Here is a 24,774-nt window from a genome sequence, read left to right as displayed (position 1 = left end):
GTTTTGTTGTATTCCAAGCTGGAATTAAAATGTATTTTTAGGGTGTTAGCACCATTTGATTTACACAACATGCCTACCACTTTAAAGGTGCAAACTGTTGTTTTATTGTGACAATAAGATGAAAAAACAGAAATCTGGAGTGTGCAAAGGTATTCACCCCCCTTTCATATGAAACCCCTAAATAAAAGCTGGTCCAACCAATTTACTTCATGTGTCACATATTTAGTTGATTAAGATCCACCTGTGTGCAAAGTGTCACATGATCTGTCACATGATGTCTATAAATCAACCTGTTCTGGAAGGACCCTGACTCTGCAACACTACTAAGCAAGCAACATGAAAACCAAGGAGTACTTCAAACATGTCCGAGACAAAGTTGTGGAGAAGCATAGATCAGGGTTGGGTTATAAAAAATATCCCAGACTTTGAATATCCTATGAAACTCCATTATAGCAGAATGGAAAGAATATGGCACCATTACAAACTGGAAGAGTGGCTAGAAAAAGCCATTGTTTAAAGAAAAAAAATAAGAAAACATGTTTGGAGTTGGCACGGTGGTGTAGTGGTTAGTGCTGTCACCTCACAGCAAGAAGGTCCAGGTTCGAGCCCCGTGGCCGGCGAGGGCCTTTCTGTGCGGAGTTTGCGTGTTCTCCCCGTGTCCGTGTGGGTTTTCTCCGGGTGCTCCGGTTTCCCCCACAGTCCAAAGACATGCAGGTTAGGTTAACTGGTGACTCTAAATTGACCATAAGTGTGAATGGTTGTCTGTGTCTATGTGTCAGCCCTGTGATGACCTGGTGACTTGTCCAGAATGTACCCTGCCTTTTGCCCGTAGTCAGCTGGGATAGGCTCCAGCTTGCCTGCGACCCTGTAGAACAGGATAAAGCGGCTACAGATAATGAGATGAGATGTTTGGAGTTTGCCCAACAGCATGTGGCAGATTCCCCAAACACATGGAAGAAGTTTCTTTGGTCAGATGAGACTAAAATTGAACTTTTTGGCCATCATAGGAAATGCTGTGTGTGTGGTGCAAACCCAACACTTCCCATCACCATGAGAACACCATTCCTACAGTGAAGCATGGTGGTGGCAGCATCATGCTGTGGGGATATTTTTCATCTGCAGGGACAGGAAATCTGGTCAGGATTGAAGGAAAGATGGATGGCACTAAATACAGGGCAATTCTGGAGGAAAACCTGTTTGAGTCAGCCAGAGGTTTGAGACTGGGATGAAGGTTCATGTTTCAGCAGGACAATGACCCTAAACATACTGCTAAAGCTACACTGGAGTGGTTTAAAGGGAAACATTTAAATGTCTTGGAATGGCCTAATCCAAGCCCAGACCTCAATCCAATTGAGAATCTGTGGCATAACTTGAAGATTGCTGTACACCAGCATAACCCATCTAACTTGAAGGAGTTGGAACAGTTTTGCCTTGAGGAATAGGCAAAAATCCCAGTGGCTAGATGTGCTAAGCTAATAGATACATGCCCCAAGAGACTTGCAAAAGCTGTAATTGCAAAAGGTGGCTCTACAAAGTACTGGCTTTGGGGTGTGAATACCTATGCACAGATTTCTGTTTTCTCATCTTAACTGTTGTTTGTATTGTATCACAATAAACACAACAATTTGCACCTTTAAAGTTGTAGGCATGTTATGTAAATCAAACTGTGCTAACCTCCCAAAAAATCCATTTTGATTCCATCTTGTAATGCGACTAAACTGGACAAACACCAAGGGGGATGAATACTTTTGCAAGACACTGTATTCTTAATGAGAACTAATGTTTTTCCAAATGTCACAGCATTTTCCTCATCACATGAGCCACTCCATTTATTTGACAAACGTCAACTAATTCTGTGAATATAAAGATTGCTGACATTAAATATTTCTGTCCAGCATTTTATGTGAAAGTTTTATATTAAAGCCCTTTTCTCAAATTTGTTGCTTATTTGCTTCGTATTTTCACTATAGATTTGTAGAAAACTAAACTGGACAGGTTTGGTATGGGGGGAGTTTTTCATTACTGGCATGAAAAACAAAGTGCTCTTTGAAGGATAAATGTTCTGCTCATGGTCCTAAGGAATCTGTCTTGGGTTCACTGTCTTTGGAATGCTTTTAAATAAATACTGTACTTATTTTCCTGTTGATGGAGGCTGTGGAGATGAGTATAGCAATGGCAAGTCTTAAAGTTGATCCTTCTGCCTCACTTGGGTTTTTAGATCCAACACATCTGGATGTACAACTCGATCTGCTGAGAGTGCCGGTGTCAGGCAGCCAGCCCGAAGTAAGATCCGCCGCCACAACAACAAGCTGACCACAGTGTTTAACCGGAGTCCCCTTCTGCAGGACAGCGGACCTGGACGCCTTGCAGGAAATCTGGAGTTAAATGATGACCCCACTGAACTGTCCAGTCAACTGTCTGCCCCAGGAATCTTAAAAATATTTGGCAGTGACATCTGCCAAGGGGCTAATTACAAGAGTGTGCTGGCCACAAATCGCTCCAGTGCCAGAGAGCTGGTTAAAGAGGCCCTAGAGAGGTAAGCACTTCTATATTTTGCTGATTGCAAAAAAAGAGTGGCATGGTGGGTAGCTTTGCCATCACACAGCTTCAAGGTTCCTAGTTCAACCGTGAGCTTGGGTTACTGTCTATGTGGGATTTGGCATGTTCTCCCCAAGACCATGTGGGTTTACCGTGGGTTTCCTCCAATGCATGTATCCTGCAATGGATGAGTGTCTCATCCAAAGTGTATTCTCATTTTGCACCCAGGATAGGTTCCAGGTACAATGTGCCCATGCCCCAGGAAAAAGTGATTCCTGATGATGAATGAATGGAATATCTAGCTGATTTCCTTTTTTTCATCTATACTGTATTTTATATAACCAATGAGTTGATTTTATTCTATTACAGATACTGCCTTGAAAAGGAAGATCCAGATGCATATGTCCTCTGTGATGTGATTGGGCAGACTGGGATAGCCCACCAGTGGCAGACAGAGTGCCTCCGGGCCATTGGTGACAACGAGAAACCTCTCATACTACAGTCCCTTTGGAAACCCAAAGAGGGATTCTGCAGAAGGTTCGAGATTCACAAAAGAACAAATATTGAAGATCGTAATGCCAAAGACAGAGACACAATCACTGCAGGTAATACAACAGAATGCACTGGTGTTTTTTCTTATGGTTAGAGTTGATCCTGGGGTTAGACTTTGCTATATTTTTCCATCCCTTTATTCATTTGGCAGATGCATTTATATCAAGCAAATTACAAATAGGGCAAAATCAAATCTGAATAAATTAGGGTTAAGAATCAACAGTAACCCTCTGGCAGTTCTATGATTTAAACCTATAACCTCTTTGCTACTGCTTCCATGGTAGTGAATGTTTGAGCAACTGATGCATCTTGCCATTCTGACTGACGTCTGCCTATGCGATATCTAACATCTGTAAGAGTTAATGAACAGATATTCAGTTAACCTCAAGGAGAGGGAAAATAAGCACTTTTAGTGCAGCATGTTCCAGGGTTTTTTTTCATTGCATTCCTCCTGTCTGTCAGTGAACATTATTGTTTGACAGACAAATTATGGGGAAATAATGAATAGGGAAAGACACAGCAAAAGTTTTCAAGGATGTCCGCTCAATATTTCAATCAATAGCTGTACAGGAATGTTGCACGCTCTGGCATCAGCTAAAATTTAAATTTTTTGAAACTGCCATCGGGTTTAAAAGGCTACCATTTATATTTTGGGCAAGATGTTTGAAGATATCATTGGATAAGAATAAAAAATCAGTTGTACATTAATAATAATCTGATGGTCAGTACAGATACTTGCACAATTGTACACATATTGCGCAATGTACCTCACATGCAGAATCACTTCTGGCGTGAAATAGACTTGATCCGCAAATCAGTTGTACTTGATTTCTGTCCATTGTCATTTAATCCTTTAAATGGTGGCTTTAATAAAGTACACAATGTTACTGAAAATGTATTATGGAAGTATTATAATGATGCATCAGAATATTGCCTGATGTGGCTTCTCTTTTTCATATATACTAGTTTACCTCTGTCCATCCGTCTGTCCGTATTTCACTCTGTCCGAAACACCCTTTTTCTCAACAAGCACAAATCATAGCCACTTGGTACTTGGTACCAAACTTCATCTTGGGGTTCTGTACCGTGTATACCATTTTGAGATCTGTCGCACATCAACTTCCTGTTTACCGATTGAATGTATTTACAAAACATAGCGTGGATTTACAAAATTTTCGTAATACTTTTCTCAGCAACTACAAATCACAACTGCTTGACATTTAGTACCGAGCTTCAGCTTGGGGTTCTATACCTTGTATACTATTTTCAGGTCTGTCACACATCAACTTCCTGTTTACTGACTTAATGTATTTATGAAACACATAGCATGGATTTACAAAATTTTCATAACATTTTTCTCAGCAACTACAAATCACAACTGCTTGATATTTGGCACTGAGCTTCAGCTTGGGGTTCTATACTGTGTATACCATTTTCAGGTCTGTCCCACATCGACTTCCTGTTTACCGACTGACTGTATTAACGAAACATATAGGATGGATTCTGACACTATTTCAAGAAGCAAAATGCTATTTCAAAATGACAGTTTACCAGGATGCTATTTGAAATACCTGGGGAGAACACTGCTCTTTACTTACTTGTTTCAGGGTTAATTATTTGTTGAAGTCAACATTCATAATAAGTGTCCTATTCCTTCGATTGCTTGCATTCTGATATAAGCGGGAGCAGGGGTATATGTAAGTGAGCAGTAGTTCACAGTTGATCTTGTTCTCACTGACTTCCTCTAGATATAGAGAATACCAAATACTTGAATAATGTGTTTGAATTCAGTTTCATTCTTCAAATACCCATGCACTTGCCTAGGCTTAACAGGAAAGATGGTCACAGGAGTTTTTCTTGGAAATATTTTATTGGGATAGACCCATAGTATATTTCACCCTGGGCTTTCTCATTGTGCCTTAGCACCAAGAACATGTATAGTGCCTGCTTGTTTTCCTTTCCATCTGAGCTTGTTTCCTGCACTCTGGAGAATGTTTGTCCCTGTTTTCTTTGGCAGAGAACTTAGGGTTTTCTCTAGGCACCCTGGTGGAGCAGGGACCAGGGAGACAGAGCCTGTCACCACTGGCTCTGTGTGCAACAATGTGGACAGACGCCCACTTCCACGCCTGATAACGCCCTCGGTGTGAAAGCATGGCCTGTGAACATTCCATGGTGCTTAATGGCCCCAGGGTTAAGCTGAATGGTGTTTGTGTTTGGTCAGTCCCATTCACCCATGGATTGTATTAGGTGGAAGTGAACAGGTCTTTCATGGATTTCCTGCACTTCTCTCACTCATGCTGGCATTATTATTGTTGGAAGTTCCTAAAATGCTTAGAATGTATTAATGCAATTAAGGTGCTTCAGTTTGATTTCCTCAGATTATCCTGGCCAATCTGATATGTTTGTCATAACCAGGATTTCCTCAAAAAAGCATTTTTACTCTATTATTGTACTCATTTTTTACTCTGTCATTTATCATTTCTTTATATCTGATCCTGTTCTACCAGTTTCTGCCCCAAACCTCTCATTTGTAAAATAATTCCATAAGCTGTTTTATTAGTGATTTTTTTTGGAAAAGAGACCCACTACCACAGAACTAATCTTTCCTTGCCGTTCTGCCATGTTTGTCTCCAGGCCTCAATGCCCAAGTGCGAAAGCTACAGAAAGTCCATTCAAGGGTCACGTCACTCTTTGTGGATGGAAGCAGTGGGGATATGGACAGCGTTGGAATCTGGAGGAGCCTGAGTGACATGGACCTTTCTGCCATGGGTAAGGAGGCCTGCAGGGCGAATACAGGAAGCACACTGCAGGAGGATCCGGAGGCCGAAGCTGACTTGGAAGGACGCTTCCTCATCACAGAGAAGGAAGAGACAGAGAGCAGTGATGACAACACCACACAGTACTCCATCCACCCGCCTTTCGATTTTCCCTACTTTCTTCTCCTTCAAGGTTACAGCCACAAACAAGTAAGCTTCCTTTATGACGTTTTTGTAAACCATATTTTACTCAGTGTTATCTATGTGTACAATTGGATGGACACTATTCAGAGAGGGCGGCACAGTGGTGTAGTGGTTAGCGCTATCGCCTCACAGCAAGAAGGTCCGGGTTCGAGCCCCGTGGCCGGCGAGGGCCTTTCTGTGCGGAGTTTGCATGTTCTCCCCGTGTCCGCGTGGGTTTCCTCCGGGTGCTCCGGTTTCCCCCACAGTCCAAAGACATGCAGGTTAGGTTAACTGGTGACTCTAAATTGACTGTAGGTGTGAATGGTTGTCTGTGTCTATGTGTCAGCCCTGTGATGACCTGGCGACTTGTCCAGGGTGTACCCCGCCTTTCGCCCGTAGTCAGCTGGGATAGGCTCCAGCTTGCCTGCGACCCTGTAGAAGGATAAAGCGGCTAGAGATAATGAGATGAGATGAGACTATTCAGAGAACTATTTGCTCCACCAGGTTGTGATTTTGCTGAAGCAGTAATCCCACAAGCTTAATGAAATTTATAATTAATATATAATTCGTGTGATCTTCACTGATATCCAAGATTTATTTTGAAATGAAATTCAGAGTTCACTTTTTTCTTTTCTTTTTTTAAATTTACGCTTCTTTCACTGACATGTTTTAACTTTAATTGTTAATAGTGGCACCAGTGGGCTTTATTACTTGCTTCATTTTTACCTAAAGAGAGCGATGCAACAGTGCTTTAGTCCTTTAGTCTTCCCAGCTCTCTCAGCTCATCATCTGTACACTCAAACATGTCAGCTTTCAACGCTTCAATTTTCGTGCAAATACCACCCTCTTCACCATTGTGCTTCCCAATACATTGTACTTGTCATTTTGTAGATCGCGAAGTAGCTGAGCCGAGTCTGTGATGTAAGTAGGTGCAGCTGAGTCCGATGTTTGCTGTCTCCATAATGTCTACGTTGGATTTCTCATTAATATGTTGCTGGAAAATGGTGAATGAGAAAAGAAGCTGAGCTCTTTTGTTTTTAGGTGCTAGCAGAACTTTTTTCCTATTAAATGGCACTGTCACTGCGCTAGGAGTGTCTTCCTGTGACGTTACTGCAGCAGACAACTGCTAACTTCTAATGTGAATAATGAAAACATAGCACCAACCAGTAAATCAATAGCAGAATTGCAAAATAAACAAATGTATTGTGTTTCAGGGTGGATTTTTCCTTTAATTAGCTGAGGAGAGACTGAGATATTGTGTTGCTTGTATGACTGAGTCGGGGGGGAGTGTCACATATGATGTCTGAATGAACTTAGGCAAACAGGCATCTATAAGGAATGTGGGTGTTATTTAGGCCTCCTGAGATTTACCTCTCACTCAGGGTGGGAAGCTCAGCTTGAGTCACAACAGCCCTTGCCATAATTTCAGCATGCACACAAGCCAAGCTGATTTCTGGCAGAACTCATGACGGTAATGTTCTCTGTGTGTTGGCTCTTATGCCAAGATCTAACAGATTACAGGTTTCCCAAAGAATGAATAATAAAGCACCTGCACAAACATTTTTTTCCCATCATAAGCCAATATACACTGTGCCATTACTTCCTCTTTGTAAAAAGCAGGATTAGCTTCATACTTTAATCTTAAGCACCTTTGTGAGTGCAGTTAATTTGTGTTCTGAACTTTTCAGAGTGTAGCCAAGTCCACTTTTAGGAGCAGGAAATGATCACTGCACTGTTTGTTCTTTATTGTGAATGCTGCTGAGTATGCAAAGTGGTGTGTGGGTGTTGAAGTGTGCGTGTGTGGGTTGATATGGGTGCATGTTGCACTAGGAAACATAGCCTGACCAGAGTTACTTTTTAACACAGCACTTATTGGTGATATATTCATGCTTGCCACAGTGTGTGTGTGTGACCTTGATGAATTCGTTATGTCGTGATTATGTCTGCGTGCATTGTCTGAAGGCTGATCTTACTCTAAACAAGAGTCAACATTCCAGAAGGATGAGGGCATACTCCTACCTGTAATTTTGTTGCAGGTAGTGCTCTGCCTTGTGTACTTAAACCGAGGTCAGTTGAGGCAAAACAAATCTTTAATTAGCATGGACTCGTTAAGCTACATCATAAGAGTACTGAGTCATGCTTACCTTTTTGTTTAGTCCCTGTTTTCATATTTTACTGTTTCCATTTTCACATAAAAAAAAATGAATACATTACTCCTGGTTCTCAAGAAAATATTGCTTTAAATTAAAGCAGAGATCAGGGTTTTTTCACATTCTAGTAATAAATAAAATATAAGTTGAAAAGAAAAGTCTGGACTTATTGATGCCAAGTTCTGTAAATGTTATAAAGAATATATCATGTGGATTACTAGCATCCAACCAGTTGGGTTGAGGAAGCATAGACACTTGCTTGTGGATTTTAAATTGCCTGTCAATTTGAAGTCCATCCCTTCTTGATGATATCCATTTGTAAGGAATACTAAAAGTTCTAGGCCACTAGACACAAGATGAAAGAGTTTTTATACAGTGTTATATGAATTGTATTGTTTAAAGTCCATTGGCTATCGATATATAATCACAACATAGATGCTGCTTAAATGGTTGTAATGATATGGCCTAATACTTTTGTAGATTTTTAATCATCAGGATCTAATTTCAAGCCACTTGAAGTGATTTTGTATGAAAGTGTTGTGCATCTGGTTCTCTCGAGGACTTTGTGATCTACCTGATGAGTGGGAACAGCTGTGTGTTTGGCTGCTGTGCTGGGCATGGTGAGGATAGAGAGCAGTTGAAGGTAGATGTGGTGCTCTATGCCCCTGATGTGCTCCCTCAACACTGCTGCGTGCAGCACCTGGATGTTCCCAGAGCCCAAGCTGACGGTAGCAGGAGAACTCCAACCATACTAAAGCCCCTCCATGGAGCCTCCGTAACCCACAACGGTGTGCAGTTACAGGGCGAAGCGGAACTCTTTCCAGGTGACCTAATAGGCTTGGGCCAGCATTACCTCTTCATGTTTAAGGACCCCACAGCTCCTGACGTCCAGCGCATACCCACCTGGATGACCAGTCTTTCTCCCCCAGCTTCAGCCTCATCCTGTAATGCCTGTGGTTCCTATGTAAGAAGGCACAGGACCAGCAGGAGGGTCCCAGCCTGCTGGAGAGACCTGAACGAGAGAGTGCTTTCTCTTACCTATGAACTGCACCAAGAGGACCAGGTGTTGGAGAAGATCCTCACCTTGGTGGACCCTAGCGGACCGGAGCCCAAACTAATTCCAGCCTTCCTGCTCTGTTTGTGCATTCAGCATTCAGCTGCTAGCTGGGAGATGACAAACTTTCGCAAACTGTTGCTGCAAATCGCAAACCAAATCCAACTTGCCATGTTGGTGAGTGCGAATTTAGAAAGTATAAAAAAAATCACAAATCTCATTTTATATATTTGCTTTGTATTGCAAGTTCTTGGTTCATGACAAGGCATTAACAGTACTCAATTGGTTATGAGTTGAATAAAGTATTTGGCACACCACCGGAGAACTGTAAATGAAATTTTGCTCTCCATTTCCCTCACAGGAGAGGACAAAAGAGCTTGCAGCACTTCAGCCAGACAAGTGAGAGCTTTTCTTTTTCACTTTTTTGCTCCCTTTTTAATCATGGCTAGCCCCACATCTACAAAGCCACTTTTTAACTTTAAACACATTCTGAGTGAGTGTGCCCCAGGAATAAATCAGTCTGCCACAGAGCCATTTCTAAATTTCAATCATTTCACTCCATATTGCAGCTGAAGAGAAGAATCTAGTAGTCAAATGGAAGCAAGCAAAAAACAACTTTATGATGGCTTTATGATTTAAGCTTCCTTATATTGACTTAAACTTCCAACTTGGTTATGTTCTCTCTTATTTTAATTAAAGTGCAGAAACAAAAAAATGTCAAGGTGCTTTAATTTTTTTTAATCTTTCTGCAAACACAGGACCTGTTCCTTCACTCTTTTTACTGCATTCAAACCCAATATACAACTCAGTTTTCTCATATACAATATATCTAGGGCAATATTTTACTACTCACTTATCTTGATTTTTCATATGTAATCTACAGTACGTTGGGATTATGAGCGTGTGAATAGTGTTTCTCCTCTATGCAATAGTGGAGCTGGAGACGGACAGCCAGAACCGGAGGCGATTTGTCTGCTGAGCATGACTGAGCTGATTCCAGGCCTGCAGCCGCTCGTGTTATGGATGGCCAACTCCATTGAACTGTTGCATTTTATTCAGCACGAGGTGCCCCTACTCCTGCCATGGACACAGCATGATGCAGAGCAGGACAAAGGTACTTTTTCTGTCAACACACTTTGGTGCTACAAATTGTCCATTGGTTTGTTTGTAAATCTTAAAACGATAGGCTTGGTTAATCCAAGGCATCCATAGCATTCTAAAATGTCTTAAAATGTAATTGTACGTATTTTAAATTAATTAATTTAAGGCTTTGATAAGTCTTACATTTTTTTTGTTTACCTTTTTGTTCCTACATATATGACCGTGTAATGCTGCTGCTTTTCTCACAAGTGTTTATTGTTCGTTTTCTACAGCAAAAAATAGTGTTTCCTATTTTATTGCTCATTTATCCCTGTGGATGTGAAATGGTTGGCAGGATTCAAGCCGTATTATCTTAATAACAATCTAGTAAAAGCCTACATATCATTGAAGCCTTTTTTCCATAGCTTTATCAGCTTTTTTCCTTAATTTGCTAGCGTTGTTATATTTTTCTGCTCAGTTTTGGCAGCTTTGTATAAATGTGAAGTGTACATTTGACGACAGCTGGTTGGCTGCTTGGTTAAACAAAAACAGGAATGAGCGTGAAGCCTGCTGTTTTGATGATAAAAGTAATAAAACTGCGTGACTGGAGAATTACACCGGTGTCACATGCATAAAATAATACTGAAATGCCACCATCAGTCACTGATATTTTAACTGAAGGTGTTGTGTTTTATTATAAATTTGTTATATTGCTAAGACATTGTTGCACTGATGTTCATAAGTTGCTTTACATTTGGTACTAAAATACTGTAGTATTTAAAATCTTAAATTATTTTGTAATCTTAATTGGTATGGATTTTCTATATGAAACTAACAAAATGCCTGTTGTTTTTCACAGAATTGTTAAATTCACAGATCTTGTCTACACGTATTGCCAGTGAAGAGGCCATGACTGTCTTAGAGGAAGTCATCATGTTCACTTTCCAGCAGACTGTCTATTACCTTACAAGAGTGAGCACGCACTCATGCACACAAACACTTCCATAAATTCATGCTCATACAGACCATCTTTCCATTTGCCATTTTACCTTAATTTCCCGTATATAAGTCCCATATAGCCAGATTGGATAACAAGGCACTATTTTGATTAGTGTGTATGTGATATTATCGGTCAGTCTCTTTCCTTGGAATGAAAACAAAAGCATGTTGAATTCATGTTGAATTCTTTCAAGGTTGAAATTCATTGTGCAATATTTCCCAAATTCTGCTTTCACTTCATATTTCTTCCTGTTGCATGTTGTTTAAACAGAAATTAGATTACTATATGCTCAGATTACTTTTAGCAATACTGAATGGATATTGTTTGAGAGTTAAACATCCTTAAATAGTATCAAGTATTTATCTTTGCACTGGCTACTGCTGACTAAAGAATCAGCACCACAAACACCAGCTTCACAACATTTGTTGCTCATGGCCACATCTGCAGTGCAGCGAGAAACACTTGCTAAACAGGATGATGATGTCTGGACACCATGTTGGTTTTACCAGTGCAGCCACACAAAATACCTAAATTGAACAGCTGTTTCCTGTGAAGCTTTTAAAGTTACTGCCAGTAACATGTGTACCCCACTCTAGTACAAATGTGATTGCACTGATTTTTCAGTACTGCCTGTTCTCTCCTGAGTAGTGAGCCATGTATCATGGTGAGAGTGAACAGGAAGGACAGAGTGGCTCATCAGTCACCTGCTTTTCGGTTAATAGGGAAGCAGCTGTGGCCTATGAACATAAAGTCAAACAGTGCCCTGAGATCACAGTCTGTTTCCTGCTCAGGAAGAGAGCTGCAGTCATGACCAGGCCGTCAGTACAGTGAACTGGAGACACTTGCAAATCAGAGTAATTTAAAATATAACTGAGTGCTTTGTGGTTAATGGTCTCCTCACTGAGACAATATTTAACAGATATGGCTCAGGAGAATGGATTATGCTTCCATATCGTGTTGATGTGTGGTGACTCACAGCTCGAGCAAAACTTGGGTGAGGCTGGAATTTATAATCCAGCTGCCAGGATATATATATATATATATATATATATATATATATATATATATATATATAAATAACTTTTTTCCCGGGATGTCCTGTTTGGTGATTACACCATTAACACAGCTTAAGGAAGTTGCATCATTATTTGCAATGAAAATCTTCATATATAACATGCTTGCAGAGCTTTTTTGCTGTTTTACCTAAATGGAAGTAGTGTGTCAGTCCTGGCTTTGTGCTGAATGAACCCTCAAGGGGCAGAAAGAATGTGGAGTCATTGTGATTTTCAATAGTTGGCTCATTAAAGCACTTCAATTCTTTCAGGGGCTTGTCTCCCTGGATAAGTCTGACTAAGATGTGGTGATGTAGTGCTCTTGGTCAAAGACAAATAAATTCGTCAGTGAAGGGGAAGTGATGAGACCTTTTTTCCAGAGTCACCTCTTACACCTTCAGCGTAGTTATTTTAAAGAGGCGCAGGGTTGTTTTAGGCTGTCTGTTTTATGCAGAGACATGCTCTAAAATACATAATTATTACACTGTAAACTACGCTTTTTAAAGGGTTCCCATCACTGACAGGCTGATTTACTCTCTCCAACTTCAGTGTTCTTGGCTTTGATGTGGGTCACAATTGAGTGCTTTCAAAGGTGAATCCATGACTATTAAAATGAAGGGGATAAAAGTTAGAAAGGTTTCAGGAACAGACTTTTACTCATGGGTCTTATTACAGGCCAAACCAAACCACAATGTGCTGTACCCCTGCGTTTAAACACAGAATTTCCCTTCATGTTTCCTGTATGCTCTGAGATTTTCCTCCCACAGGAACCATATTAATTCTGCATAGTTTTGATTACTTTTACTGCTGTATGAAAAAATGTCACCAGTTTGCCATTAACTTTGTAGCCTTTATTTGCTGTCATGACCGTTATCTTTTATCTGTGAATGTAGTCACTGGGTCAGTGGGGTATATACAACAGGCTGGGAGTAGCATCTTATCTTGTCAACTCCCAAAAGTTTTAGTGTGGTGGTAACAATGGACTGTCATGGCTGAGACATTTCCCAGAGCCGCCCCAATCTGTAAGCTGAAAGGAAGTCTGCTTGTGCCGTGTTTCCTGTGGGCTCAGATAGAGCATACAATGCCTGGAGTAGGTTCTGTACCATATTGCACCACTGAGAATACGGATATAGAACCATCTGGTATCTTCAGTTTTAGCACTGTTGTTTTTAACTGCGTCTATGCTGTTTTTTGACTGTTACATTTACAAACTGATGTTAATCATACTTTATACAAATGAGGAAAACATCAGTTCATAGTTAATAATCATGTTTATACCACAGCACTTTTACTTCCTCAATCCCTTAATTTTCTCTAACAGCAGTTCTGCGGTAGTGTCGGCTGCACAGCAACACACAGGTTTACATTAATGCGCTCATTCTAATCCATTTCTCATTCTAATTGTCATTTCTATTGTAAAAGCTGAATGAGACTTGTATGACAGACTCTCCAAATCACTGTATAAAGAAAAAAACATTCATTTAACATTTTTTGAAAGACTGTCCTGTGTCAGCGGATTGTGCCAGTCAGAAGTAAAGCTGTTCCTTTACTTTCTCAACTGTGTGTTCATCACTATATCATCTACCAGATGCTATACAGCATAAAACTTAATTCTTCGTTGTCCTGTTGTATTTTTGCAGAGATTGTATTCAGTGCTACCAGGATTGCTAGATAGTAACCCTTTCTCTGAGAATGGACAGCTGTGCATGCCTGTGGGTGTTAGCAATGTACTAGATGTCCTAAAGGAAGCATTACATTTGCTCAACACCTTCAAAGTGCACTCAGAGATATCCTCACAGCTTCTGGCCTATCTCTTCTTCTTCACCAATGCCTCACTCTTCAACATCCTTATGGAGAGAGGTGAGTGCTGTCCAATGCATAGTATTCTTTTATAGACAATCAGAAGTCACAGACAATTTACCTGTAATAAGCAGACATTTAGAATTAAGTGTAGTACTTGGACTACTGTTGCATTCTAAGATTTGTCCATGAATTGTGTGTGTGTGTGTGTGTGTGTGTGTGTGTGTGTGTGTGTGTGTGTGTGTGTGTGTGTGTGTGTGTGTGCGCTTTATTGATCCCTGAGGTGGTAATTCCTTCATAGCAATATAAGACACATCCATTTACAAGGACACACATTTTTGGGCAATAAGCAATTAAATTTTTTAAATCTTAAAAAAATAAAATAAAATAATATAAGTAATCAATAAGTAAAGTGATAATAGTTGAAAAGTGGTAAGTGAATGACATGAGTCAGTGAATAGATGACCAACTGACTAGTGTCCAAATGAAGAGTCATCAAGTGAATAGTGATTAGATGTGAATTTTGTTCTTTGTAAAGGTTCAGGCGGTGGGTTCTACCAGTGGTCCAGAGGAGTACAGATCCGAGCCAACCTAGATTTGTTGATGGACTGGACCCAAAGTATTGGCTTGGGTGACCTGGCAGCAGAGTTCTTCCAGAAACTCTCCTCAGCAGTCAACCTACTGGCCACCCCTAAGGAGACTTTACTACAGGTCAGACCTCATGCATTTTGAATAGATTTGCTTTTTCACTTAAATAACCATAACTGTGCTAATCCAAGCACTTTAAATTAGTAAATTACTTGGTGTAAAATGCCTAAAAATGTTGGGTTTGGTTGCTGTCCACTGATCATACTCAGGCAGAAGTACAACCCTGGTTCCAAAAATTACGTGTTACATTACTGTTTCTTTTAACAACACTCAGTAAGTGTTTGGGAACTGAGGACACTAATTGCTGAAGTTTTGAACATGAAATTCTTTCCCAATCTTGCTTGATATAGACTTAAGTTGCTCAACAGTCCAGGATCTCTGTTGTCATATTTTGTGCTTCATAATGCACTACACATTTTCACTGGGAGTGAGGTAGGCAGGCCAGTTTAGCACCTGTACTCTTTTACTGCAAAGCCATGCTGTTGTAATACATACAGAATGTGACTTGGCTTTGTCTTGCTGGAATAAGCAGGGATGTCCCTGAAACAATGTCATTTGGGTGGCGGCATATATTGCTCCAAAACCTGTATGCACCTTTCAGCATTAATGGTGCCTTCACAGATGTGCAAGTTGCCCATACTATAGGCACTAACCACACCCCCACACCATGACCGATGCTAGCTTTTGAACATTGTGCTGGTAATAATGTGGATGGTCCTTTTCCTCTTTAGCCTGGAGGGCACAACGTCCATGATTTCCAAAAACAATTAGAACTGTGGGCTCGTCAGACCACAGCACACTTTTCCACTTTGCAGCAGTCCCTCTCAGATGAGCTCAGGCCCAGAGAATTCAATGGCATTTCTGGATGTTGTTGGCTTTTGGTTTGCATGGTAGATACAGTGACGAACTTTGTTTACCGACAACAGTTTTCCGAAGTGTTCCCGAGCCTGTGTAATAATTAACAGTTATTCCTTGAAATAGAATAACTGAAAAGTTATTCCATTGAGTGTAATAACTGTTTTATTATATCCATATTCACTGGATTTTGAGAAACAGAGCATTTTTGTTTTTTGCAAATTCAATGAATAAAAACTTTATACAAAACGTCCAACAAAATCATTTTCACTTAGAATGTAAACAAACTGGCGACATGACAGTAGCAATTTGTGAAAAATGTTATAATAATAATTCTTTAAAAATAACAAAAGATATATTCTTACCATCAAATACTTTTATTCCTTATTTTGTTGCTTTTTTTTGTTTTTTGGGGGGGTTTGTTTTCGAGTACAGTTTTTATTTTGTCCTTGATTGGTTCAGCAAAACGATCTTCCATTTTGTTTTTTTCTACTCACGGTATATGAGCTGATAGCTTAGTAGTAGAGTAGTCAATCAGAGCATGTAATTGCTCATATCCATCCATCCATCCATCCATTATCTGTAGCCGCTTATCTTGTCCTACAGGGTCTCAGGCAAGCTGGAGCCTATCCCAGCTGACTATGGGCGAAAGGTGGGGTACACCCTAGACAAGTCGCCAGGTCATCACAGGGCTGACACATAGACAACCATTCATGCTCACATTCACACCTATGGTCAATTTAGAGCCACCAATTAGCCTAACCTGCATGTCTTTGGACTGTGGGGGAAACTGGAGCACCCGGAGGAAACCCACACGGACACAGGGAGAGCATGCAAACTCCACACAGAAAGGCCCTCGCCGGCTGCTGGGCTCGAACCCAGGAGCTTCTTGCTGTGAGGCGACAGTGCTAACCACTACACCACCGTGCAACCCCTTGCTCATATCCAGTGAATGTGAATATAATAATGTCCTTTATACAATCATGTTGGTTTTTAATGCAGTGCCGCCTGAGGGATCAGAGGTCACAGGCATTCAGTGTTGGTTTTTGGCCTTGCCTTTCTGGATTCTCTGAACCTTTTGATGGTATTATGGATTGTCGATGGTGAAATCCCTAAATTCCTTGCAATTGTACATTGAGAAATGTTCTTAAACTGTTGGATTATTTGACCACACAGTTTTTCCACAAAGTGGTGAACCTCACCTTATCCTTGATTGTGAACAATTGAGCCTTTCAAATTACCAATTAACCTGTTTACCTGTAAAATGTTCCAAACAGGTGTTCTTCAAGTAGTTCACAACTTTCCCAGTCTTTTGTTTCCCCTGTCATAACTTTTTTTGGAATGTGTTGCAAGCATCAAATTCAGAATGAGTGTATATTGACTTTACAGTTTAAAGATCTTATCTTTGTATTGAATCTTGGTTGAAAATTATTTGAAAATCATTACACTCTGTTTCTATTTATACGAGGGTAAGTCAAAAAGTTCTAAGACAGATGTTATAATTTCAAAAGGTGTGAAAGACATCCCACAGAATTCTACAAAGAAGGAATTCTTTGATGGAAACATCGCTCGCGGAAGTGTTTAGACTTAAATGGAGGATATGTAGAGAAATAGCTTTGTTATTTTCATAAATAAAGATTTTTTTCAATTTGTCTTAGAACTTTTTGACTTACCCTCATATTTTACACAGCATCCCAACCTTTTGGAATTGGCGTTGTACATTTTATAAACATTACTGTAAAACCCTTAAGGTGTCTTGTGTATATAAAGATGGCCCTATTCTTCACTGACCATGTGGCACCAAGAAAGGGACTTTTCTAAAGGTGTCAGGTTCAATATAGTATGACATAATGGTGCAATTATTTCTGATAACAAAGTTTATACATGTTTATTTCCTTATGACTGGAAGACTCTTTGTACACTACTTATATGACACTGAAAGGGCCAAAGCTAAGACAAGAGAGTATATTTAAATTGACGTCATCTGACTGATACTCCAGGAGGCATGCTGTGGCATGTAGTTTGTGTAGTTCCCCATGAAGACTTGGACCACTTTGTTGAATGATGTAATAAAATATTGTTCATGCAGCTAATTCATCAGTTCCTTTGTTGTGAAAGCAGATGGGAAAGAACATTGAGGGGGTGGAGCCTACCTCCAAGCTCAACATCTAAATTAAATAAAGTCAAGACACTGACTTGTAACAATAACTTGTGGTTCTGTTTAAACCTGTTTCCCTTGCAATCCAATGTGTGTTACTTCAAGAAGCTTTCCTGTGCAGTTTCACACCACGGATCACAACAAGAGGAAGTGATTGTGTTGCTAGGACCTCACAAAAGTTACAAGGTGACACCAAGACACATCCATGCTGGAACAGATTTACAGGGCTTGTCAATTTGCTTTATTTTTTCTGAGGAAGTGAGGGCTGAAAGGTGCCAGGGAGGGGCTGTAAATGAGCTTATAGTATGATTTGATCTTGACTCTTGTGTGCCATATGTGAAACATAAATGAGTAATCATTCCCTGACACTTATGCTCTTTAGAGTTTGTTTTTCGGTTTTGGGATATAAATCTGGGTAGAATGTCTGAAAAAAAAAAACATTTATGTCACAAATTCAAAAATGATGCAGAGCCTTTTGTACTCCTTTAGCACCTAACATAACCTGATTTTATTTAATGCAATATTAAATTTTCACAATAATCATACAATATAGCAGTCCTGGTCTCATAGGTCAACTTCTCTGTAAATTTCCCTAATCCTTAATCTGAAATAAATTCTTAGGGAGTAGGAGCACTCCAAAAATGAATATAGTTATGTTTGTTATATAGAAACATGTATGTATTTAGTGGGCGGCACGGTGGTGTAGTGGTTAGCGCTGTCGCCTCACAGCAAGAAGGCCCGGGTTCGAGCCCCGTGGCCGGCGAGGGCCTTTCTGTGTGGAGTTTGCATGTTCTCCCTGTGTCCGCGTAGGTTTCCTTCGGATGCTCCGGTTTCCCCCACAGTCCAAAGACATGCAGGTTAGGTTAACTGGTGACTCTAAATTGACCGTAGGTATGAATGTGAGTGTGAATGGTTGTATGTGTCAGCCCTGTGATGACCTGGCAACTTGTCCAGGGTGTACCCCGCCTTTCGCCCGTAGTCAGCTAGGATAGGCTCCAGCTTGCCTGCGACCCTGTAAAAGGATAAAGCGGCTAGAGGTAATGAGATGTATGTATTTACATATATTTTGCCATAGTACAGGTTTGTTTTTAGATTAAGTCAATCTGTGCCATCTTGCGTGTCACTGAACATTACTCAGTATTGCATATCAGCAGAAGCCAAATTGCAGAGCGTAATAAAAACAATTGAGTGGGCTTGTTGCTAGGAGGCTGGTTTTAAGTGTTCCACCCATGTAACTTGGGCATTTTGTGGTTTGCCTATAATCCAGCAATGTGCTCAACCACATCGTGCTATTTCTAAACCTGCCTTACACATCCGTTCTCAACTTTGGCATTAGTAATGATTTGCTAGTGCTACTTTTAGCATTAGTAATGATTTGCTGAGATATAGGCAAAACTGTTCTGTTCTTTAGGCTCTATATAATATTAAAAAGTGCAGCTTTTCTACACAAATCCCAACCCTAAACCACAGCATATAATAGAGCAACCACACAGCTGCTCTCAAATCAGGCAAAGGGAAACACCAGCTTGCATTTATTTGTTGCTTACTGTTGTCAGGTGTAAATATTTACCACATACATTCCTCTGAAGAAGTAGGTATTCATATAGACAAGCGTACATTTTTGGAATTAGAACATGTGATTAAAGCTCCTTGACAATAGCCTCTTTTCTGTGTGCCGACTGGCATAAGTGAAGGGGAGTTTTTCTCACGAGACCTCTGATGAGTTGGCATGTTGAGGCAACTTCTCCTCCCAGAGTTGTTTTGCTTCTCTGAAGTGCCCCAGTCATCACCTTGTCTGTTTATACTCCGTGCAGACCTCTGAACACTCCCTAAAACATTGTGACTTCAATTTGGTTTGTATCTTTGTGTGAGTGAGTTGTATGTGAGCAAAGAAAAGTGCTTGGTTGATCACAGGTAAGTAAGTAATAGAACATGTTTGACACTCCATGTATAAATATAAAGGTTTATTGTAGGAGAAAGAAAGGGAAGTGGTGTCTTTCTGTATGCTGCCATGCTCTTTAACAATAAATGAACAAAACCTACCAAAGAGCACACAAGGATTTGTTGCAAGATGTCTTATGTTGCTTAAACTACTAGACCATGTGTTAAATTTGGCATTTTCTCTATATTGTGGTTTTTTGTTGTTGTTTTTTTGTATAAGTTAAGTAAAAAAGGGGGTTTAATACTTCATAAAGCATTGTGTTTAATTTCCTTTTTATTTTATGTGTCTGTATGTAGAGCTCCTGGTTGTCTCTTCGAGCCGAGTTCCCACACCTCAATCCAGCACAACTTCACCATATGCTGAGAGAATACAACTCCAGCAGGGCCTGTCCCTCCTGCTGGACCCCCTCCCCAGAGGAAGCAGAAGCTGCCCTCCAAACCTGTGAGTCCACACACACACACACACACACACACACACACACACACACACACACACACACACACACACACACACACACACACCCCTGCGCCAGTGTAATCTAGAATTCTGAGTGGAGAAGAATGAGTATCTACAAGTGCCAGCAAACAGGATCCTACTTCTCCTGTGCTTTGCTTGCTCACTTTCTGCCATGTGATTGTTCTCCCCATTGGCTGACCGACAAGTTAACTTCAAGTCTGTCATTGTCCTGTAGGGGTGGCACGCTAAGCGCTCTGATGTACCGGGATACCTCTCATAGCTAGTCTTTAATTGCAATGTTATTTTTGTCTATTGGCATCTTTTAGAGAAACTGCATAATTTTCCTTCGTTGCAATCCTTCTCTTGTGTAAGACTTGGTAATTACATAGTAATGCCTACCTATAACTGTACATATAGTTTGTTTAAAATATATTAAATAAATATATCTATGCTCATGAAAGTGTCATAAAAGCCTAACTACTGACAAAGGCTACATTTTAGCTATAGCTAGAAGCCTTATGCCCATTAGATATTATTTTATATCACAATAATTATAAATAAATAATATTGCCTATTGCCAGCCCTTAACATGATACTTAATTGATTAAAATCATTTTTTCTAGCTGAAATTCTGGAGAGCTTTGACAATCATCCTCCGCTTATCCTGCCCAACAACACCTTTCACTTGGAGGTGGGGAAGTCCATCACAGAGCCTGCTTTCTTGTCCCACCTTAAGAGCCTGCAGGAGTTCATCCACAGCCTCCCTATCAACCAGATACAAAATGAACTACAACCACTGCAGGTTCCTCTTATACCCACTCTTCTGGCTTTCTCTCACCTTTGTTTTGGGTTTAGGCATGATTTGTGGTTGTACTTGCTCACTGTAATGAGTGTGCTTTTTACATTTATTTGTTTCAATTAGGACAACAGCACTGACCGGCTAGAAGCTACTCAAATAGTATCTTCCCCATCCAACTCAGAATTGAAGTGCCTTGGGTCCATCAAAGCCACTAGTCCAACCATTCATTCATGTGATTATATAGCAGAGCAACAGCAATGCTTGTCTGCCTCACCTCCTCACCTCAGGGGCTTCCACAATTCTCTAGGCTCTTATGAAGCACTCTTGTCTCAGAAGCTGAAGAGCCTGGAGCTCCAGAACAGCCTGAATGGGGAAACAGACCTGCGCTCACACAAGAGCCTGGCCTTGGACCCATCCTGCCTACTAACCCCACCCAACACACCCCAAGGCCTGGAGCTCTCTGAACATGAGGCCAGTCTACAAGAAGCGGCAACACAAAATGCCAAAGGTAACTGATTATTTAATGGGTTTTAAACACAGTAGCTGTACACAACTTATTCTATGCACAGGACTCTGATAAATTCTCTTGAAAATCGTATGCATTAGAAGACTAGCAGTTACAGCAATTTCTCAAATCCATGACCTACAGCTGGAGTGCAAGAGTACTGTAGCAGAAAAACATGAGCAAGCACTTGACTTCAGGCCACTGCTAAGTGAGCAATTAATATAAACGACCTGAAGAAGCATTTCTCAAACTTTCCTTTCAGCTCTTTTTTCTATTGCTGTCAAACTGGACCAGAAAGAGAATGCCTGAGGCATGTTCTCTCTGTGGGGTGTTCTTCAAGTTCAAAGGATGGGCTGTCTCCTCCCCAGGTCTATTGTTTTTGGCAGCCAGAGTGGTGAGGTCATGCGGGGATGCAGGGATAGATATGAACGTGGGGTATTGTGTGCTCTGGCTCTGATTGGTGTTATTTGTAAGAAGGCAAAGAGTGTGAGGAACAAACCCAATTAGGTCCTGTCATCATGGGTTGAGCTCCTCCACCTCTATGATTCAGTGCATTCTGTCATATTAAAGAATGATTAAAGTGTACACATGAAATTCCTGAACAGGCCTTTCTTGTCCATGGCATTTGGAATAAATACGTCTGGTACAACTCATCTCATCTCATTATCTCTAGCCGCTTTATCCTGTTCTACAGGGTCGCAGGCAAGCTGGAGCCTATCCCAGCTGACTACGGGCGAAAGGCGGGGTACACCCTGGACAAGTCGCCAGGTCATCACAGGGCTGACACATAGACACAGACAACCATTCACACTCACATTCACACCTACGGTCAATTTAGAGTCACCAGTTAACCTAACCTGCATGTCTTTGGACTGTGGGGGAAACCGGAGCACCCGGAGGAAACCCACACGGACACGGGGAGAACATGCAAACTCCGCACAGAAAGGCCCTCGCCAGCCACGGGGCTCGAACCCGGACCTTCTTGCTGTGAGGCAACAGCGCTAACCACTACACCACCGTGCCGCCCTCTGGTACAACTGTTCTTATAATTATATTTTTAAGAATGTAGCTATATTTAATAAATGAATACAGAATTTTTTCTTGCTGTATGCTTGACACTTCAGTGGAGGTCAGGTTAAACCCTTCAGCAGGTCATGAAATGTGAATATAACAGACTTTTATCACAACACATATTTCAGCATCTTCAGCACATGACTAATGGGGATTAATCTTTAATGCATGTTCATGGGGGGTGGCATGGTGGTGTAGTAGTTAGCACTGTCGCCTCACAGCAAGAAGGTCTTGGGTTCGAGCCCAGCGGCCGGCAAGGGCCTTTCTGTGTGGAGTTTGCATGTTCTCCCCGTGTCTGCATAGGTTTCCTCCAGGTGCTCCAGTTTCCCCCAAAGACGTGCAGGTTAGGCTAATTGGTGGCTCTAAATTGACTGTAGGTGTGAATGGTTGTTTGTCGTGTCAGCAACTTGTCCAGGGTGTACCATATAGACCTCTTTCACTGACGTCACCCGAAACCGGAAGTAAACAGACCCTGCGCCATTTTGGAAGACCAACAAACTCGTGATTAGGGGGAAATAACGGCAGCGGTATGTGAACCCACGAGAATAAAGTGGAGTGGCAAATGACTTAAACAAACAAATCTGAGCTGTTTTATTTATGATTTATTGGCCCAACAGTAGACTTGAAAGAAACCTGTGTGAGACTTGGCAAAAAACTGTGGATATAATGGATAAGTCTGTGCATGATCTGCGGACACTTTGAGGTAAGCAAACGCAAGAAATTCAGATTTAAAACATGCTAAATTGGCCCCAAGTTGATAACTGTATGAGGAGCAAGCCTCCCAGACTAATAATAATTAATAATAATAATAATAATAATAATAATAATAATTTAGGATGGTTTGGGGCTTGCTCTCCCTCCTATTATATAAATAAAGCATAGTTGTTGTGTAGGCATATATCATAAATACATATGTATAATTTGGATAAATTAACCTAAATTACGGATACCTTAATAGTAACAAAAAGTATTAATTTTTCAACTGAAAAGATATATTATTAAAAGATAAATATCAACAAGATTACCTTGGCCATAACTATGTGTAGGTTATTCTTAACAACAGCTGTAATATCACGAACCAAGCCGCTAACAACATAATTGTAAGCCTGTAGCCCTTTGTAGGCCTTCAAGTCATCAGCAGTGTAGGCACTGGGTGTAAACAACAAATAGTTTAGAATGTCTGGGTAGCAAACGGATGGCAGAATTGGTGTCAGGTCCTCCTTATGTTTCCATTCTCCCTTGCCGTGAGTCTTATCATATGGGTCAAACCCATCAATCACAGCGAGTTTCTCCACATACCGTGCCCTTTCTGCAGCTGGTAATGTACTCACATAACCCGAATTATCATCCATCGTGTCACTTTACTCTCGCTCGTACTTTGTTTTATATTGTGAGTGCATGTACTTGGTCTTCCAATATGGCACCTAACAAAATCTCGCGGCGCGGTGACGTCATGCGGTAGCCCTCTATAGTCAGCTGGCTCCGTCTTGCCTGCAACCCTGTACAGGATAAGTGGGTACAGATAATGGATAGATGCTCATGGGCAGTTTAAAGGTAGACTGCCTTTCAGATTTTTCAACTGTAGGTCATAAAAAGAATTTTCCCTGACACCCAATTATTTTTGTTTAGTGGACTGAAAGCGGAATTTAGTGAAATTTGAATCACAGACTTTTTCAGTTTTGTTAGGTTTCTTTTTTTAAAATAGAACAATTAATGAATTTAGGACCACGTGGCCCTAAATTCTCTGCTATTTTTGCCTGCTTCACTGTGACCCAATTCAAGATACTGCATCATGTAGTGGGCTTTCCCCATTCATGCAAGGCATTGTGGGATACAAATTTGAAACAGAAGAGGAAAATGAAGGACGTGAGTGTGTGAATGAAACGTGAAAGACCAACTACAGTAACGGAAAACGAGAAGAAAAGATGTTATGTTGCGAAGGAAAGGAAACACAGGACCACACTAATAAATATCGGCTGTCAGCAAGCACCTCAGTGTGATCAGCTGTTCATTTAGCGACAACATGATATAACTGTCAGTGCACGGTCAAGGTAAGCCTGTGCATGCGGACATGGACTTCCTCTGTCTGCTTGACTGCGTGAAGCAAGTGATTTCATGCACATTTTGCTCAGGAATCCCTTCAAATTAAATAACTTCCCAGCCACAGAATGGCCT

The 24,774-nt window shown here is 40.8% G+C and overlaps 1 protein-coding gene across 2 annotated transcripts in view; it reads left to right on the top strand.

Annotated features, from left to right (window-relative positions):
- The window catches only part of radil2a (Ras association and DIL domains 2a), a 33,724-nt gene that overhangs the window by 2,426 nt on the left and 6,524 nt on the right, over positions 1-24,774 (top strand). For both annotated transcript variants that reach the window (XR_009650865.1, XM_060901680.1), the window contains exons 2-13: positions 2,219-2,536; positions 2,908-3,143; positions 5,725-6,056; positions 8,739-9,410; positions 9,595-9,632; positions 10,166-10,347; positions 11,173-11,285; positions 14,006-14,225; positions 14,704-14,876; positions 20,065-20,209; positions 20,848-21,026; positions 21,147-21,531. Coding sequence is in view for 1 of the 2 variants with exons in the window: in XM_060901680.1 (XP_060757663.1) it covers positions 2,219-2,536; positions 2,908-3,143; positions 5,725-6,056; positions 8,739-9,410; positions 9,595-9,632; positions 10,166-10,347; positions 11,173-11,285; positions 14,006-14,225; positions 14,704-14,876; positions 20,065-20,209; positions 20,848-21,026; positions 21,147-21,531 (2,993 nt within the window). In the remaining variant the exon portion in view is untranslated. The remainder of the gene's footprint in view (positions 1-2,218; positions 2,537-2,907; positions 3,144-5,724; positions 6,057-8,738; positions 9,411-9,594; positions 9,633-10,165; positions 10,348-11,172; positions 11,286-14,005; positions 14,226-14,703; positions 14,877-20,064; positions 20,210-20,847; positions 21,027-21,146; positions 21,532-24,774) is intronic.

Source organism: Neoarius graeffei, chromosome 20 (genome assembly GCF_027579695.1).
Source record: "Neoarius graeffei isolate fNeoGra1 chromosome 20, fNeoGra1.pri, whole genome shotgun sequence".
NCBI lineage: Eukaryota > Metazoa > Chordata > Actinopteri > Siluriformes > Ariidae > Neoarius > Neoarius graeffei.
Note: the sequence above shows the minus strand (reverse complement) of the source record. Positions and strands in the feature narration are given on the sequence as shown.